At 43.6% G+C, this 19112-nt stretch overlaps 2 protein-coding genes across 2 annotated transcripts; both read right to left on the minus strand.

The window, feature by feature from the left end:
* Nucleotides 1-2539: 2539 nt before the first annotated feature.
* gorasp2 (golgi reassembly stacking protein 2) lies at nt 2540-10045 on the minus strand. The gene is made up of 10 exons (XM_012868358.3): nt 9859-10045; nt 9046-9126; nt 7893-8096; nt 7705-7791; nt 7454-7584; nt 7238-7370; nt 5172-5295; nt 4954-5061; nt 3726-3854; nt 2540-3577 (listed from the first exon to the last, which is right to left on the minus strand). Exons 1-10 carry the CDS (start codon nt 9919-9921, stop codon nt 3321-3323), a joined length of 1317 nt encoding a protein of 438 aa, XP_012723812.2. The 5' UTR covers nt 9922-10045; the 3' UTR covers nt 2540-3320.
* Nucleotides 10046-14591: 4546 nt separating this feature from the next.
* Nucleotides 14592-17293, minus strand: LOC118563405 (golgin subfamily A member 6-like protein 22). Its single transcript, XM_036137978.1, has one exon. It carries the CDS (start codon nt 17213-17215, stop codon nt 15797-15799), a length of 1419 nt encoding a protein of 472 aa, XP_035993871.1. The 5' UTR covers nt 17216-17293; the 3' UTR covers nt 14592-15796.
* Between the last annotated feature and the right edge of the window lie 1819 nt (nt 17294-19112).

Below are 19112 nucleotides of genomic sequence, written 5' to 3' on the forward strand. Positions count from 1 at the left end.
TTGAAGCAACCTAATGCAGGCCGGCCTGCCAAGGGCCTGGATGCTGAGGGGAGGGGAGGGGAGCGGAGGGGGGGGGGGGTTAACTACTAATCTGTGGACCTGGCCACCCAAAAAATAGTTTAGATTATATTAATTTGGCAAAATATTTATATATACGAGATGACGCCGTGGTTAGGAAGAAAAATATGAAAAAGCAGAGGTGTGAATAAGTGTTGATGCCCTTACAGATTTCTCCAGGTCTTTTTTCTCACTTAAATGTTTAGGATCATAAAACAAATTGTCAGATGAAGCTGACTAGATAAAAAAACAGCTGATTAAATACATGGAGCTTTGCAAGGTACCAGATCTATCAGACGTTAACTGCTCCAACACCTTCGTGTAATAAAGTTTTTCAACCATTTGTCTCTTATTCCACACCGTTGGCGACCTGTTGGTGTGCAGCACACCAAATTAAATCACTTCTGCCGTCCTGGTCCCATTTAGCTGTGTAGATCTTTTTAACATAAATTTAAACCAGGCAACTTTGGGCTAAGTGCCTTGCCCGGGGGCATGTCAACATGTGACAAGAAACTGGAATCGAGCACAACCGTACGATGGTGAAACTACCACTCAGCCGCAGTCGGCCATCATTAAGTCTTGTTTTCTGCTGAAGAATCTGTACTGACTAGTTTCCTCTTCTGCTCCGTCTCGTCTGCAAAGCCAGGCGTCTGCGTCGACTTGCAGCCACCGTCCTTCCTGAATCGGCGTGTGGCAACAGTGGACAGTTGGGGGCATGGTGCCATTGACTTTGCAGCAATCCCTCCTCTTGAGCAAGTGGTGAAACGCCTGCTTTCTGTTAAAAGTAAAGAGCTCATCTTAGCGGTACCTTCTTTAGAGGCTTTGTCTAGGAGAGAAACCTCTAAACATACACGGGCCCTGAGCCGCCGGCAGAACCTTTGTGGTGAGAAACAGTTTCTTTGTTAGGAGAGGGATCAACAGAGAGAGACGGGGTCAGAGTCCTCCACAGATGGAAGTTATGAGCAGCAATAGCTCAGCCCAGGAGCTACTCTGGGGTCGTGTCCCAGCTAAACAGAAATATTAAGTTAGTGCGACCCTTTGGCAACTTTTTTGTGTGATGCACAATATGCAGTACATACACCCTACATATATCTAGACCTAGATATAGATAGATACATATATATCTATATATAGACCTAGATACATTTATAGATCTATATATAGATCTATCTACATTTAGATATAGATAGACCTAGTTACATTTATATATCTATATATAGATCTACATTTAGATATAGACATCTAGAGATACATATCTATAGCTAGAACTACATTTATTTATATATAGCTCTATATATATATCGATATAGAGATATATAGCACTTGGTTATTTTCACAGTGTAACATGGCTAAAGAACCAAAATGAAAGCTAATAAATATGAAAAGAACAAAAAATGTTTGATTCTGGAAAGATCTAGAGAGTAGGCGTAGAGTAAAACGTTTGCAGAGTTCCTTTGAGCCTTGGATGACGCACCGTGAAGCTGAGTTAATGGAGCAGTAATGATCAGTGACAAAGCATATTTAGAGGGGACACGTTCAATATTAATTTTAGGATCTATTCTGAGCAAAACATGACAAAACTGATCAGATACTATTTCTAAGGGCCTCATTTTGTAGGTGAAGAAATGAGGAACGTAAAGGGCTAAGGAGGCTTAGATGACCCCATAAGATCTGAACAGGGAATTGTCCAGATGTCGGCCACTAACTTAGCAAACCGTTATCAGCGTCAGGGCTTTAGTTTAGTCCGTGTTTAACTGCAGCTGCTAACAAAAATAAGTCACAATGACGCTGTAGTCAGATGGAAACATGAATCTCAGTCCCTACCTAAACTGCAACCAGATTCTGGTTAAATCTTCATTTTAATCCAATTAAATTAGAACAAAAGTGCAACAATTCCCTCCAGGAGGCATGGCCTGCATACACTGGGTCTGTGAACGTTTCAGCTAGTTGAGTAAGACAGACGTTCAGTATTTCAAGGATGAAAATGACTGATGTGTAAAGTTGGGTAAAGTAAGAGCCATAAACGGCCAAAAAGCCAGTTTAAAGATCCTGATTCGTTCAGGATGTGAGAGGAAGAGTGACGGTTCAGGCCTTGGAGGGAAAAGAGTCATAAAATAATAAAACATGGAAAAAGTAATGTACACATCTGGATGTATGCTAGACTTTTTAAAGGCGTAAATCAATTCTATAGTTTTTAAAATGCCCAACTCTACAGTCAGTGTCCAAAAAAAAAAAAAAATCCATTTAATTGTTTTTCTGAAAAATCTGATCAGAGACGACGCATCATGTAGCGTTTAGCCTCAGGAACTGCAAGTAGGTCCTCCATTTCGTTTTCCCCTCATTGACCCTTTCTTTGCTCAGCTCATATTTAATTGTATTATTTCTGAGCATAAATTAACTACGTTTTTGCTACTGCTGGGCAGTATAGCAGAGCGCCAGTAGAAACATTGTGGTGTGCACAGTGAGACGCGGGGACAGCTTGTAAAATTCATTTGGCTTTATTGCTTGCACTGTGCGTTCTGCAGATGGATTCTCAGAACGTTTTTTTACAGAGACACCTGGTGGCAGCTGGGACCGCTGGGGGGGGCCACAGCGGCTCCTGTACACGAGGGCCTCCTCTGGCCCGACCTTCAGCCCGTCACCGACACACTGTTATAGAGTTCTGCATATACATGGAGACGTAGGGACTAATCAACCCAAAACACAAGGTGGTGCAAAACAATGCGGCTTCAGTGAAACTCCAAAATGACTACGCGTTAATTCAATCCGTCTAAATGGTGCGAGGGCGGGGCGGTCCTGTTAGTTGATAATAAAAAGGTTACATAATGGAGCTGGACAATAGGGCCAAAACCAACACGTTTAGTTTTTTTTTTTTTTAATACAGCAGTGCAAGAGTTGATGATGTCCCACCTAATAATTAAAAGATCTGCTCATCATCCAGCCCCATTAACATATAATGATTATATTTTTTTTAGGGGGAGAGGTTAAGAAAAGTGGGGGAAAAATTAATTGGTGACTGCAGAAGTGTGAAGCAGTTTTTTTTATGTACAGTAGATCTGATGAGCCGCCGTGCTGCCAGTCCAGCTTTATGACGACACAGACGCGTTGGACACAACTACTGTCCGTCTCTTTACCTCGCCTCTAACCAGGCTTCCTCTGCATCGTCGCCTGCTCTCTCCTGGCCAAATAAATAGAAAAACCACAAAAAGACAGATGGGAGAAAGAGTGGAAAAAACCGGGCGCGTCAAAGTTTAATGGCGGCTTTACGATGGCGTTAGTGTTGTATCCGTAGGGGCGGAAGATTCTGTGGCCTTTGTGGAGTCTGCCTCTGTGGCGGCCGTGATGGGGCCGGCGGCGGGCGCTGCCGTGACTGTGACGGAGGCGGCGGGGGCTGCGGCGGGGCCAGAGGCGAGCACGAGGGGGGCCGCCGTCTGCGAGAACAGGGGAGGGGTGGAAAGCAGAGGGGGGAACTGACCCAGGCCCGGTAGGGACAGGGGCGGCAGCTGCGCCAGAGACGGCACTGTGGAAAGACACACAGTTCATTAGTCCAGACGGTGCGATTCAAAAACAAATCTGATGTTCAAAAAGGAGCCGTTTCCCCTGATGAGGAACAGAAAACAGCGTTTTCTACAAAGATCCTGCTTCAACATTAGCATTTATTTATTCACCTGTCGTCCCCGCTGCTGATGACAGGGAGACGGGGCCCGCCAGAGACACGCCGCTGAGGTCCGGGAGCGGCAGGTTCAGGTTGGGAAGGTTGGGGAGTGGAGGTAATCCTCCGGGGAGAGGCATCAGACCTAAACGTGGATGAAACACGTCATTCCCAGTGCTTAACCACGCTTAATGTCATATCTAACAACGCAGACGGTGGCTTCATCAGGCAGCTTCTGCTCCTCTGTGCTGGAGCCATTCACAACTTTTAAAATCAGTTCAATCAGAAGTTTACAGTAAAAGCTAAAATATTTACCAGTTGAAATGTTTTTCATGTAGTTTTTAAGCAGGCTAATAAAAAGGTTTTATGGCACCATGTTCAATTTGCCAGAACAAAATCCTTTCAAATCTCTGCAACCGGTTTGTTTACCAGATATACCTTCATACATTCACTTTTATCATGTTAAGATCTCCAGTTTATAGAGATTTTGTAGCAATAAATCAGAAGTGGAAGGAAGTGCTACTTTAGTTCATCATTTTACTGATAAAAATCCAAAAAGTGTCCTCTTATTTACTCTGACACCCTTAAATAAACAAACAGTTCAACCAATTGCCCCTGGTAACTCAAGAGGAGCTGCAGATCTCCACAGCTCAGGTGGTAAGAACCATAAGCGGTTCTGTTCAGAGCCAGACTGCAAACATGCTGAAAAAATGTGACTTTTGCTGAACATGTAAAACTGATGATGTGATGGAGAACTAACAGCGTACATCAACCTGAGCACGGCTTCAGCGTTGAAGCATCGGGTTTCTGCAGGACAGTGACCATAAACGCGCAGCCGGAGCTGCGATCAGATGGTTTAGATCAAACCTCGCTCGGCCCAGAACAACGGCCTAGTCAAAGTCTGGCTGATCTTCTCAACCTTCCTCTGTCCGATCTGACAGAGGCTGAGCTGTTTGGAAAAGAACGGCCAAATGTTTCCGTCTCTAGATGTGCAGCTGTAACTGCAGAGGAAGGTGGATCTAAAAAGCGCTGACTCAGAGGGCTGAATACAAATACATGCCACACTTTTCAGATTTTTATCAGCAAAAAGTTCAGGAAACCACGTCTCCTTTTGGTTCCCCTGCTCATGTGTGCAGGTCCATCCCATGAAAAGCATTAAAGCTCGTGGTTTGAAATGTTGACGGGGTGTGAACACTTTATGGAGGCTGGAGTGAACAATGTGCTCTAATTAATGAATCACCTACCTGGTAGCGTTGTGGCTGGGTTAAAAGCGGTGGCGGCAGGATTCAGTGGAGGGAGGGGAGCGAAGGAGGAGCTGGAGGTGGAGGGGAGGAGAGGGACCGTGGGCAAGCCTGGAGGAAAACACTGAATATTAGGAACCATGGTGCCGAGGGGCTAAACCTTCCTGAGCCCCGACTAGATTTCACATCCGGCTAGTTCAATAAAATATTAAAAAATATACCTGTCTGCAGCTCACTGGGCATGGGGGGCGGGGCGGAGCTGACGGACAGGCCGGATAGGGCGTCTTCGAGGCCGGATGAGATGGCAGGGGTGGAGGATGGAGGAGTTACAGCCGAAAGCTGGACCTGGAGAGAGAAATCAGAGGTACAGGTGAGGAAACGATGCAGCACAGGAAATGTGCTAGTCTCGCTTTAAATGCATCGTTTTCTGTGTACGTTCAGAGCTGTAGCTAACGATTATTTTAGTAATCAAATGTTATATCGATTATTCTAAAGGTTAACTGGGGAATCAGATTAAAAATATTAATTCATATTTCATTTAACTACTAAAGCTTACTTTATGAGTAGTAGAAATGCATGAAAGAGAAAAATAACCCAATTTCTTAAACGCCAAAAATGCAATGACATGGCATTTCTTTAGTCTCTATAAACATCTGTAGCAAAGGATGCATCTGCAGCTAACAAACTTCTAACAATGTATCCAAAGCTCAGCCCTCTCTGGTAGATCCATCACCACAGAGCTAGCTGCTTCTGTGTTAAAAATGGTCACAAACAAAAAAAAGTGCCTAAAGGGCCGCTTGCATATTGCATTCTGGACTTTTAAAGAGCATAATGTTATGTTATAAAATGGAATCCTGGTCGAGTATTTAAGTGCCAAGGTAAACTCTTGCACAAACAAACAAAAAGCTGTAAACAAATCCACAGAACAGAACCAAACTCTTCTCTAACTGGACTGTAGGGTGGACAGGTCTATTTTCATGCACGTAGTGGGAGAACCTGCACCTAAAGTTATTTATTTTTCTTTGGGATTCCTGATATCTTAAAAGATCAACAAGCAAAATGTCATCATTTTAGATAGAAAAACTAAAAATAGTTTGGTTTAGATTTAGAACTAAAGGTATGTTTTTAGGTTAAATATATGTAATGACATCACGCACCAACTGTGTTGTTCTCAGGGCTCAGCCCCTCCCTCCCCATAAGATGCCACCACTGTGTTCAGCTGGAGACAATCAGGATCCATTATTACCACAAAAAACAACGTTCTTTGGCAAAGAAGTTGCCAGATATAAGAGCCCATATGAGGATTAACACTGGCCTTGTGTTTCCTAGGTGGAGAGCAGAAGCAGCTCCAGTTTGACTCGGTGCTAGCTTTTCTCCTCCGGACAGGCGAGTATCAGCACGAAGTCTGATGTTACAGTCTTGTGTTGCCATGTTGATTTGATTCAACCTAAGGCTACATTTGTGGCATGTGGGTTAGTTGTTGAAGTTTGACCAGCAACGGGCCGGGCGTTACTGTGAGGCGAGTAGCCGCTAGCCCAGCTAACACAGTTAGCACTGTTAATGCAGCCCGGCGGGTTTTTTTGGTAAAATGTAAAACTGAAAGCGATAACTGGTCTGGTGTTTAGATTTTGGAGGTGGAGAGGCGTGGCTGCTCTCCAGACAGCGCTCCTAGTGGTGAAGTTAGGCTTATCGCTCCTTTAACCTGCAGCCAGATTCTGCGTCACTGTCGGGTCTCGCTCTGTTCCACTACAAGACAACGCGGCACGCTCCCCTCACCATCTGCCCCCAGAAGCACCCGTCCAGAACACAGGGCGGCGAATAGTTACGCTGCATTTAAAGAAGCCAAATATCAAGTTAGTTCAGTAACTTGTCCCTCGAATCACGAATGGCTTCAGCCCCACGGTAGTCCATTTGTGGACGAAACACATTAGATCGAAAGCCGCTTCAAGTGTTCCCCCCATCACAGACTTACATGAGGACAGAAAAGCTGTGATTTGAATAACAGTTAAAAAAAAAAAAAAAAAGGATTTTTAAGTTAAAAGCACCATTCAGACGTTTTGACATCCCTTGATCGGTTTCACCTTTCTTAGCCTCACGACTATCAACTTGTGTGCATGTTATCTGGACAGTACCTGACTTTGAAGTTTGTTGGTCATAAAGTTAAAGAGGAATGAATACTTTTAAAAAAGGCGCTGCATGTTCATATCCCCGCAGCTGTGAGCGGCTAACGGACACGACGTCCGCAGGACAGCGACGTGCGGGGCGGGTCAGGCGTCTCCGTCCTTACCTCTGTGAAGCCATCTTTAAGGGGGCTGACAGGCTCTGTAGAAGAATTTGCAGGGAAGCTGATCTTCTTCCCTTCTTCAAAAGGACGGGTGGGAATCCTGTGGAGGTAGCCGTAGCCAATCCCACAGCCAAGGCTGGAGAGGCGGGCAAAAACAAGGTCAACACAGGTGGAGATCGTAACACGGTGTGCTCCTCCCAGGGTGTGCGTGTGCCGTACCTGCCCTCCCCTCCCCAGGCACCGTTGGGGGTTATGACCACCTCTCTGCAGTTGTCCGTGTCCGTGTTGTACACGTAGAGCTTCAGGCCCTTTCCCTCGTGGCTCTCTATCAGAGAGAACAGGTCCTCAGACTAAACACGGCCACAGAAGCAGAGCAGTATTAGACAAAGCATGAAACACGGAGGCGGGCGCCGAAAATAGAAACAGCAAAAAGGACAGAGGAGCGAGAACTTTAAGTGCTGATAGCCCACCTCATTCATGACAGTGTCGGCTCCGATGATGTAGTCGGTGTGCGGCCGCAGGCCAGCGAGGGCCGCCGGGGAGTTGGGCTCCACTTCCTGTTTCAGACAGAAAACAAGCGCTTATGTTTTTATTCATCTATTCATCGTATCGCTTCAGCGCCGACAACCAAATGCCCTCGGGTCCGCGGCTAACCCACCAGGACGTGCCAGACGTTCTCGTTGGCGCCTTCAAAGCTGCAGAAGCGGATGGATACGCCGAGCAAGCCCTGGCCTCCCCACAGGTTGCTGGGAGTCACTGTGGTCTCCCGCAGCTCCAGGGTCTTGGAGGAGTACACCAGCATCTTTACCGGCTTTTCCACGTTGGCTTTGAGCAAGTCTTTTAACGTGTCGTTGTCTTTGTTCTGCAGGGAAACGGGACAAACTCAGAGCTTTTAGCCGAGGCGGCAGAACAACTTTAAAAGGGGAGGATTCAATCGAAAGAATGCGCACAAAGAGGGAACGACAACGTGAAAACCGAAAGTGAACAGAAGAGATCTGATCAGCGGACATCATCAGGCTGAAGCTCGTTTTTAAACGGACGTTCTCCTATTAATGATGTAACCAACCTACCAGGAACACTGGTGTTTCTTCTATATAGGCGACACGTCATCTAGAAATCTAATTTGGTTTATTGCGCTGATAGGTCTGGCTAGTAAGGCAAGGCAAATTTATTTGTATAGCACATTTCAGTACAGAGACAATGCAAAGTGCTTTACATGATTAAAATACAGGGGGAAAAACAGAATAAAAGCAAGTAGGAATAAAATGTAGAAACAAAATAGAACTTGGAAAAATAGAAACTAAAAGAAAACATTAAAAACAGTTAAGACTACAAAGTTGAACTAGTGATGTTTCAGTAAAACAGTTTAATTAGAACAGTTAATCCTTAACAAATGTGTTTTTAATCTTGATTTAAAGGAACTCAGGCTTTCTGCACTTTTACAGTTTTCTGGAAGTTTGTTCCAGATAAGTGGAGCATAGGAACTAAATGCTGCTTCTCCGTGTTTAGTTCTGGTTCTGGTTCTGCAGAGTAGACTGGAGCCAGAAGACCTTAGTGGTCTGGAGGGTTGATACACTGATAACAAGTCTGTGATGTATTTAGGTGCTAAGCCATTCAGGGATTTATAGACTAACAGAAGTATTTTAAAGTCTATTCTCTGAGATACAGGGAGCCAGTGTAAGGACTTTAGAACTGGTGTGATGTTCTCTACTTTCTTAGTCTTAGTGAGGACGCGGGCAGCAGCGTTCTGGATCAGCTGCAGCTAGTAGCCGTAATGCAGATTTCCTGGTGGAGCCAGTGACGGTTCTTACCAATCTGGTGTTATTGATGGAGACGATAAAGTCAAAGAAAGGCTCCAGTCCGGCCCGATGTCCTGGCGAGTTCTCCTGGACCTGTGCCGAAGATGGAGAGACGGATTAGGTTATACTTTACTGTCCCCCATAGGGGGAAGGTAGTCTCTACATGTGCTACAAAAGATCAGATCAAACAGACTTAGCGTCTGGGCTACAACACATGAGGGCGTTTTTAATGTTTCTGGAGTAAATGGGAGACAAATGAGATCAAGAAATGGCGATAAAGTTATCTAGAGGGACTTTAAGGATCAGGTGGGTGAGGTGTTGTGGTGACAGTTCATTCAGGGCAGAGCTACGGTTCTACCGCTGCTTCCAGCCTCCTTTGTGACTGGCCCAGTCCAACTATAGCTTGACCAAAAACGGGCTGAATGTAACAGGGCGAAGTAAAGAGTTCACATTTAGCAAAAAGGGTACAAACCCACGGGGTTAAAAACGCAGCTTCCGAAGTGGACGTGTCCCCCCCCCGGCGCAGCTGTCATTCAGCCCCGGGGAGCGTTCAGCTGCCTCCAGCCCTGCTGATGCCCAGCTTCCGGCTGGAGAACCCGCCGCGTTTACCCGCAGACATCCAGCTGGACGCTCCAGACGACGTGCGACCCTCCCGGGACTCTAAAACACGCGGGGAGTCCATAACGCGGTGCTGTGTTCTCCGGAGGGAGGCCGTGGAAGTGGAACCCCCCGGCCTCCCGTCAACACTCCGAGCCAGGCACCCTCCACCTCCACCCGGATGCTAAGCTAACAGCTAACAGCAGGCTACAGGTGATTCAAACTCACCCGGAGGACGTGGTAACCCTCGGAGCCTCCTCCTGGTATCTCCACGCTCTGAGATGCTCCCATGCTTCGGGCTTTCGGGAGCTTTGGGGATCTTCTGGCTGACTGTTCCCCGGACGAGGAGAGGAACCTAAACACTTCCACACACCGGGTACACGTCGCCAAATCACTAGCCTTGTAATGCGCAGGCGCCGTTACGTGGCAGGAAATAACGCCCTTTTCCTAATATCATCTACTTATGAGAACAGCATTCAGAATATCAGGAGCTGTGCCGTTCTGCTAGATTTAGCATTAACGTTGGAATTGTCCAGTTCCGCCATATACATTATTTTATTTAGTTAGAGAAATATGGGTAATATTAGCTGCCTAAAAATTGTATTGAGAAAGTAGATGTTATCGGATTTTTAGCCATTTAGCTAATTACACTACACAAATGGAAATGCCAACAGTAATTGATCAAATGAAATAATTTTATCTTTTATTTAAATTTAATTATGTCATCCCTGAGGCTTGAGGCTCTAACACTAAATTTAAAACAATGTGAATTTCTTGCCATTCAGTACAGAAACCTAAAGGAAATATCCAATATTTCAGTTAAATCTAAAATGTAATATTTAGGAACGTATAACAAAAAAAAAACAAAAAAAAAAAACAAAAAAAAAAAAAAACGTAACTATTGAAAATAAAATGAAAGAATTTAAATCCAAACTTCAACAAAACCTTTCCGTATTAGTACCAATCTAGTTATCTAAAATAAAAATGTTGTCAATTCATCTTGTAGCAGTGCTGTTCCCAACAGCTTAATTAAGAGTATCAAAGAATAAACAAGAATATGTGCCGAAAAAGACTATACATTGCATTAAAAAGGTGGAAGATTATAAAGTTCGGAATCTAAAAACTAATAAAATCACTAATAAATTTGAATAAATCCAGAGGACATTTGAAGGGTACTATGCAGCCTTGTATACACAGCCGGACAAAGTGGAGAATCAAACAATTCAAACATTTCTTAACTCCCTGGACCTTCCATCCTTAGGTAAAAATCAAAATGATAAATTTATGGCGGAAATATCAGTGGAGGAAGTCGAACGAGGGATATTAAATCTTAAAACCAATAAATCGCCGGGTTGCGACGGGTTCCCTCCTGAGTAATATAAGGCCATGAAAGAATCCGTTCTCCCACTATTAAAGGCCTCCTATAATTACACTCTGGGAGGGGGGGGGTGCCCTCCCCCCATCCTGGCGAGAAGCGTTTATATCGGTCATACCGAAGGCGGGAAAGGACAGAGCGGATCCTAAAGGATATAGACCAATCAGCGTACTGAATATAGACTACAAATTATATACTGGAATATTAGCTAATAGATTAAGTACCTTGATGCCTTTCCTGATAGATGAGGACCAGACAGGTTTTATCAGTAATAGGCAAACACATGATAGTATAAGAAGGGCTATTCAGGTTATCGATTATATAACAAAAGAAAAATCAAGTGCGGTCCTTCTCAGCCTAGATGCTGAGAAGGCATATGATACTGTAGGATGGGAGTTCTTGTTTGAAGTAATGAAGAGATTTGGGTTTTGTGACAGGTTTATTCAATGTATAAAAGATATGTATTCCTCACCCAAAGCAAGAATTAAAATTAATGGAAGCTTGTCCAATCAAATGACATTACAACGAGGATGTAGGCAGGGCTGCCCTTTAAGCCCACTGCTCTTTAATCTTTTTATTGAACCTTTAGCTCAGGTTATTAGAGAGGAGTCTGGGTTGGAGGGTGTGACAATAGGGAATGTGGAAAATAAAATATGCTTGTACGCGGATGATATATTAGTAATAGTCAAAAACCCGGAATCAGGCATTCCATTACTTATGAAAACCCTGGAAATATATGGGGGGGGTGTATGGGCTTGCCACAAATATAGAAGATGGGCGAAGCAGGGAATTATGGCATTCTGCAATATAATTAGGAATGGGGAATTAGTAAAATTTGAGGATTTATGCCGGATTTATGAACTGGACAGAGAAGATTTCTATCCTAATCTACAGGTCAGAATTTTTTTTTAGAAAGGAAATCAAAGTCCATGATATGGATGTAGAGGCAGGAATAGTGAAAATATTTGTGGATTCGTATGCTGGTAAGAACACAGAGGGCATCATTGGGAAATGCTACAGATCACTAGCATCGTTGAATATGGACTCCACTGAGTACACCAGACAATGATGGGAAAAGGAGGCAAATTTAACAATTTTACCTGAAGCATGGACAATGATCTGGAAGAACACCATGTCTACCACACATTCTTTAACATGGCGAGATTTCGGCTGGAAGAATCTAATCAGATTCTTTATCACACCAAAGCAGAGATTGAAGCTGGGTTGTTCGCAACCCTTATGCTGGAGGGGGGTGTGGTGAGGTCTCTCCAGGACATTTTCACATTTTTTGGGACTGTCAACAGCTAAAGACACTCTGGAAAGATGTTAATCAGATAATCCATGGTATTTTGGGCATAACTTTAACCTGGTCATTTTCTACTATGTACCTTGGAAAACTCCCGGAGGGGCTTAGTCACAGGGATTCGTACTTGTTGAAGATGATTATGATTGCGAGTAAGAAAGCAATTACTAAATGTTGGCCGTAAAGCTTCTTGTAGACATTATAGATCAGATTTACAATATGGAAATGTTGACCTGTGCACTAAGGCTCAAGAAGGAGAAAGGAGAAAAACGTTGGGAAAAATGGGAACACTTTATTGCCATATGTGTGTAACAGATGAGTCCTTTTTTTTTTTTCCTTCTGTCTTGTGGCTTCTCATCATTTGGACTGATACTCGGGATGTTCTCTTTCCGTTCACTTATTACAAATTTATACAGTAAGCTGTTTGAGAAACTGTAATGTCTATCAATGTGAATGTATGTTACCTGCCCTAGCCCTCAGGTGTTCATGTTGACAGTTTATATTTGCATGTTCAAAAATGATTTAAAAAAAAGTAAAAAAAAAAAAAAGGTGGAAGATGGAGGTCTAAAAGTGATTGGTTTTTGAGAGCCTTATGTAATCCTAAAGAATAACTGATTAGAGACTTAGAGACTTAGAGACTTAGACTTTCTTTATTGTCATTTTGTATACACAGAGTGCATACAGAACGAAATTTCGTTTTCACACAGCTCAGAAATATTGCAGTAACTCTACAGGATACCTTGCAGTGAATTACAGTACAGGATAAAGTGCAGTGATCAATCGCAGTCACTTACAGGATAAATTTCAATTTACTTCCGGATAAAGTGCAGCAGTGAACAGTAGGCAGTTGAAATGTAAACAATGTAAACCAAATGTAGACAAATATGCAGTAGGGTGCAGCAGTGATTTAAAAGTAGACAGTTGCATTGTACACAGTTTTGCAGTACGTTTCCGGTTAAGGTGCAGCATCAATTTTGCAGGATACGATACAATGTGCAAATGTGCAGATGTGCAAATCAGCGAATCTATTGTGGTACACTTTTATACTTCAGCAGTTCAACAGTCTGATGGCAGCAGGGAAAAAGCTTTTGCAGAACCTAGTGGACCTGCAGCGGATGCTGCGGAACCTCTTTCCAGAGGGCAGCAGGGAGAATAGTCTATGGTGGGGGTGTGAGGGGTCCCTGATGATGTTACGGGCTCGAGACACACAGCGCTGCGATGAAATGTCTTTAATGGAGGGAAGAGGAGCCCCGATGATCCCTTCTGCTGTCCTCACCACTCTCCTCACGTTCTTCCAGTCAGAGGCACTGTAGCCTCCACACCACACAGAGAGACAGCTGGTCAGAATGCTCTCTATGGTGCTTCTGTAGAAGGTCGTGAGGATGGGCGGGGGCAGGCGGGCTCTCTTCATCCTCCGCAGAAAGTACAGTCGCTTCTGTGCCCTCTTCACCAGTGACGTGGTGTTCACAGTCCAGTGATGTGCACAGTTAATGCTGACACGAGGATCAAAAAATTGAGGATCAAAAACTTTATTTTTGGTAACTGTTCCAAAAATATATCTTCAACAAGGTGGGTAGTTTAAAACTTCTTCTAGCTGACTTCAACATAGATGAACCACCCTTTAAACTGAGTTTATTCTTCAAATTAATTTTTATTTAGTCAACAAGTTATTTTACTGCTGGTTTTTATTAGTTACAGATGTTAGTTAGTCGTTTGTCTTGACAGTTGGCCGTTACCACAGCAACCAGTAACAGTCAGCTTGCTCCCTTTTCCTGTTGCTGTGTTGTAACTAGTGTAGCGCCGATGCCATTTTGTGGCCCCGATACCTGGCTGTGCAGTATTGGCCGATACCGATACCATCTGTTTGAAATTGATATATGTGTGTATATATGAAGAACTGCATACACATAGGGTAGTAGAACTACCTACCTGGAATGAGTGACAATAGTTGAATAAACTTTTGGCTTTCAAAGGCCAAAATAGTACATTTGTGAAATTATAAAATGTATAATAGTAGTGCAACAGTAAGACAGTAAAATGACATTAATAATTGAATAATCTCTTTTAAACCCTGAGTTTTGGCTCTCAAATGCCAAAATAGTGCAACTTTCATGAACTTATATAACATGTATAATACTAGTCGGGAGAGAGAAGGCTGCGTTCAAGTGACATACAAACATCAAAATGGTATCGATGGGCGCGCTCATGGCGCAGCGGGTAGTGCGACCCATATACAGAGGCCTTGGTCCTTGACGCGATAAAGTGGAAAGGTAGTGCTACCTTTCCACTTTATCGCCTGAACATTTGTTATTTTCACCTTCCTCCTCTGCATCATGCTAACCCTCTAGCTTTTCCTGTCATATTACCAACATTCAAAGTCCCTACTCTCAGTCCCAGACGCTTGCCTTTCTTCTTCTCACTTTGTCTACACGCCATCACCCCTTCTTCCTCTTCTTCATTGCTGACAAACAGTTGCCCAGTTTCCACTGGTATCCTGTTGATCACCAGTGGCAGTGTTGTGATTATCGTGTTATTGACTCACATGGTATATTTTACTGAAGTTTTATGCCGGATTCCCTTCCTGAGTTTTATCCCTGACACAACCCTCTGCATTTATCCGGGCTTGGGACCGGCCCAAAATAGAACACAGCACACTGTGGCTCCTTTGGGGCTGCATTATCACTTTCAGCAATTAAGTGGTTCATACCACCATGATCCTCCTGCTGCAGCCAGGTTTATGTTAGACGGGACAAATCATTTGATTATCAACGGAAGTCATTATAGAGAAGAAACTCTAGATAAGTTATGAATATCAAGATAAGTTAAAGTTAAGATATAAAGCAAAAGTGAATGGATTTATCAGAAAGGCAACAAATAAAATATTGCACAGTTAATACTGACACGGCACTCAAGCAAGTATTACTGATAATACAGCACATGGGACAGAAACAAGAAGAAACCTCCCGCTCAGTGTGAGTGGCCATATTCTGTAACTGGCTAAGAATTAAGAGAACTAGAAGCAAAAAAGAAAGTAAAGACTCACAGGACAAACAACCTGGCATGCACACACTCACACCTACTGACCAATTAGCCTAAATGTTGGCTGATGGTGGGGCAAGCCGGAGTACCCGGAGAGAACCCACACATCCTTGGGGCAGGACAGCCGAACTCCTTGCAAAATGGCAATGGGGTTCAAGCTATGAAATTTTTAGTGCAAGGGTAGTTACTGCTGCCAAAAGATTGATGCTTTTTGAAATGTAAATATTCAGAAGTCCAACAGCCAGGCACACACAAACAAACAACACACACACACTTACACCTAAAGGCCATTAAGAGTGAGCAATGAGGCTAAACCGCACATTTCCAGATGGTGGGGCAAGCCGCATTACCTGCAGAGGTGTGAATAGGAAAAAGCTGAAAGACAGACGCGCACAAACAAAACAGGCCATGTCAGGAGTTCTAACAAGTGTATACTGGCTGTGCACTCATTAAGGGATACGTTTGATCCTTAGGTTGGGGGTTGCAGTGTGGTTCCTCCTGGGTTGTTTTTCGGCCGCTTGATCGTCCGTTTCGGTGAGAAAAAATATGTTTTTCTCTGAAGCAGAAGCCGTTTGAGGCTTTCTGGAAGCAGGGGGTGCCGGCCACCTTTGCTTTGTAAGGTTTTCCGCAGTCCCAGCCGATCGTGACTTTGGTTTGCCCTGAACGGCGTTTTCCTCGACAGGAAACGGGCTCGATTCACCTTTCGGCACGGGAATATCCACGATGGGGGGCAGGAACGTGTGTTTTTCTTTGGGGATTTGTGTCTCAGAGGCGCTGCCTTGTCTATGTGCCACCACGCCACCTGCGTCTAACCTGATACCGTGGCTCTCTAAACTTTCCTTCAAATCCTCATATTTAATTTTCTCGCTGAAGTACAGTTTTTTTAGACGCGTCACTGCGTCGGTGAGTTCTTCAATGCGGTCTTGATCCCTTTGCCTGACTTCGCTGCACACTTTCACCTGTGCGTGTAGGGCTTTGTTGCTTTCTCTCAGCTCTTTAATAGTCCATTTATAATTGGCCTCTTCAAAAGATTTTTTCACAACTACTACAGGTTCTTTGGCTTGTGCCTGTCGCTGCAAAAGTTCATTTACCTGCTTATCTTTTTTCAACAGACGTCTAACTAAAATATCTTTTTCCTCTCTTGCGTCAACCAATACCCCTGAGGTTAATTCAACCCTTGCTGCAAACTCTTTCTTAGTTTTATCTAAGTCGGCTTCTTTGTTTGATCGTCTGATTTTCTTCTCAAGGTTCATAATCTGCTCTTCCATCTCTTTAATCTGCTTCTGCTGCTTGTATATCTTTGCGTCAAGGGAGTTGACCTTTTCTTTTTCTTTTAAAAGTTCCTCGTTCTTCGCGTAGAGCTCATTGTTCTTTTGGACAAATTCAAGCTTAAGTTTCTTCTTTCGAGCTTGAGCTATTTCAGCCTTTTCTTTGTATATCAGGACTTGAGACAGCGCCCGCTTTTTTTCCGCCAACACCTTGTCGAGCCGCTGTTTTGATGACTTTTCAACTTCTCTCAATCTGTTTTGAAGTTCAGACACTTGATTTTTGTATTGTTTTACCTGCAAAGACAGCTCCTCCTTTATTTGGTTTTGTTGCTCCGTCTTCTGTTTTAACTGCGCGATGTTCCGAGTTTGCACGTCTTCCAACTGTTTCTTCACCTTAATTAGCTCTGAGCTAAGCTCTTCGTTTTCCTGATTCTGGCGATAGATCTGTTCATGCTCTATACGATCGCGAACTTCACTCTTCATTCCCTTCATAATATATCTCTCTTTCTTCTTACTTATCCAACTAAAAAGCAAGCTGATCAGTTCAGCTCTGGACATGTTGGAGACCTGCCGCTTCGTTAAGCAAAGGATGTCCGCCATTTTGAAGGTCTGACCTGTGCCTTGGGAAAGCTGTGAAGACGATGTAACCTCGATTTTAAAAGCAAAGCCTATAAAGAATAAACACCTTCTATGTGGCGCTTTGTGACATCACAGACCGTTATGACATCATCAGATTCCACCAGCAGCTGTTCTTTGCTTTCAGAACAATTCTGTATGCCTGTTGTGTTGCTAGGCAACAGCAGAGCTCAAAAACAAGACAGCCATAGAACAGAACCCTAGCTATTCCAGCAATGGCTGCTAGAATAGCTTGTTCATGTGAGACAGAGTTCATGCTGTCTAGAATAGTTAGCAAAATGAAGTCCTTATTATAAATTCCCTGTGGGATATAGTAAGTTATCGAAATTCAATTGAATTCGAATCAGCAGACATTTTACATAAATTCCAACTGAGTTTAGGAGCTGGATAACAAGGTAAAGTTACCGGTTACTTTGTTTAACAAACCTTGTTCTTACCGGGTGGAAACCCTTTTTGCCTTCAGAACTGCCACAGTTCTTGGTGCATGAGTTCACTAAGGTGTCAAACATTTTTTTCCCCAGAGATTCTGATCCATATCGAGATGAAAGCATCACCCAGTCGCTGCACGCCGGTTATGGAGATCTACTGTTGCACCGCTGGGGACCATGGGACTGAACTATGTTACACGTTGACCAGCCTGCAGCGGTTTGAGCTCGGTACGCGGTGCCTCAAGTTTCCACGTGGTGCGCATCGAGTGACGGTTTTGCACTTAAGTTGGCTGTAATGAGCGGGCATCTGAGCTACTGTTGGATTTTAAGAATATCAAATCAGTCTGGCAATTGGTCTCTGACATCTGATATCAATCAGGCATTGACACAACTGAGATTTACTGATCATTTTCTTTTTTTTTTGACCGTTCTCTATGAACTCCAAGAAGTGGTTGGGTGAAGGTCCCAGCAGATCAGCAGTATCTGACTATCCCGTCTGGCCCTCCCAAACATGTCAGGCTCAGAGTCACTTAAATCACCTTTCTTCCTCATCCTGATGCTCAGTTTGAACCTCAGCAAGTGGTCTACACTACGTCTAGGCTAGTGATTGATTAGCCCATTTACTTGTCGTGTAAACAAGCAATTGACCAGGTGTACCTGATAAGAGTTGTCTCGCAATCGGTTTGATTCCAGCTTCCCCGGTGACATGTCCATGTGCCCCTGGGCAAGGCACTTAACCCCAAGATGCCTAGTGATCTGCGTATAGGTGTATGAATGTGCGCGCGTTAGTGATGTGTAAAGCACTTTGAGTGGTCAGTATAACTGGAAAAGCGCTACATAAGTGCAGTCTATTTACCATTTAGAGCCTCTCTCCAGCGGTCACTGAGCAGGAAGCGAGGCACACCTTTCACTGGTTCACAGTCTATCACAGGGCTCTTAATTGTACTTATCATTTGGTTATTTTCTAAATAAATAAACCAACCAATCGCTTGGTTCGCATTGCAATTTCCTTTGATGTTTGAAAGCAACAGTTTTTCATCCAGAAAATACGAGTTTGTCAGAATTCATCCTACTCTGTTGCTAGGCAGACAAAGGAGACAAAAGGAGAGCCAAACAAGGGAGGAAAAGACGAGTTAAAAAAAAAAAAAAAAATATATATATATATATATATATATATATATATATATATATATATATATATATAAAACATTAGTTAGTTATGTTGGTGTGTCCCTGAGTGTCCTCTCTTCCATTAAGATCATCACCAACACTAACAACATTTAAATAAAGAAGTGGTAAATCTGGGAGGAGGAGCCACGTTTAATAGGCTGGGCTTAAAAGCTATATGGGATACATGGTTCTTTTTTGCTGAAATGTATTTGTGAACATACTGAGCTGAGCTCAAACAAAAAGATCAAACTTGTAGCGTCAGA

This window comes from Fundulus heteroclitus, chromosome 6 (genome assembly GCF_011125445.2).
Source record: "Fundulus heteroclitus isolate FHET01 chromosome 6, MU-UCD_Fhet_4.1, whole genome shotgun sequence".
NCBI lineage: Eukaryota > Metazoa > Chordata > Actinopteri > Cyprinodontiformes > Fundulidae > Fundulus > Fundulus heteroclitus.

Bases quoted from the DNA above. Each gene is read 5' to 3' on its own strand.
- LOC118563405 (XM_036137978.1), bottom strand. From the start codon at position 17,215: ATGGCGGACATCCTTTGCTTAACGAAGCGGCAGGTCTCCAACATGTCC.
- gorasp2 (XM_012868358.3), bottom strand. From the start codon at position 9,921: ATGGGAGCATCTCAGAGCGTGGAGATACCAGGAGGAGGCTCCGAGGGT. The intron at 7,371-7,453 runs GTACGGCACACG...CCGCCTCTCCAG, and splicing joins GCCTGGGGAGGGGAGGGCAG to CCTTGGCTGTGGGATTGGCT. The intron at 3,855-4,953 runs GTAGGTGATTCA...ATCCACGTTTAG, and splicing joins CCCAGCCACAACGCTACCAG to GTCTGATGCCTCTCCCCGGA.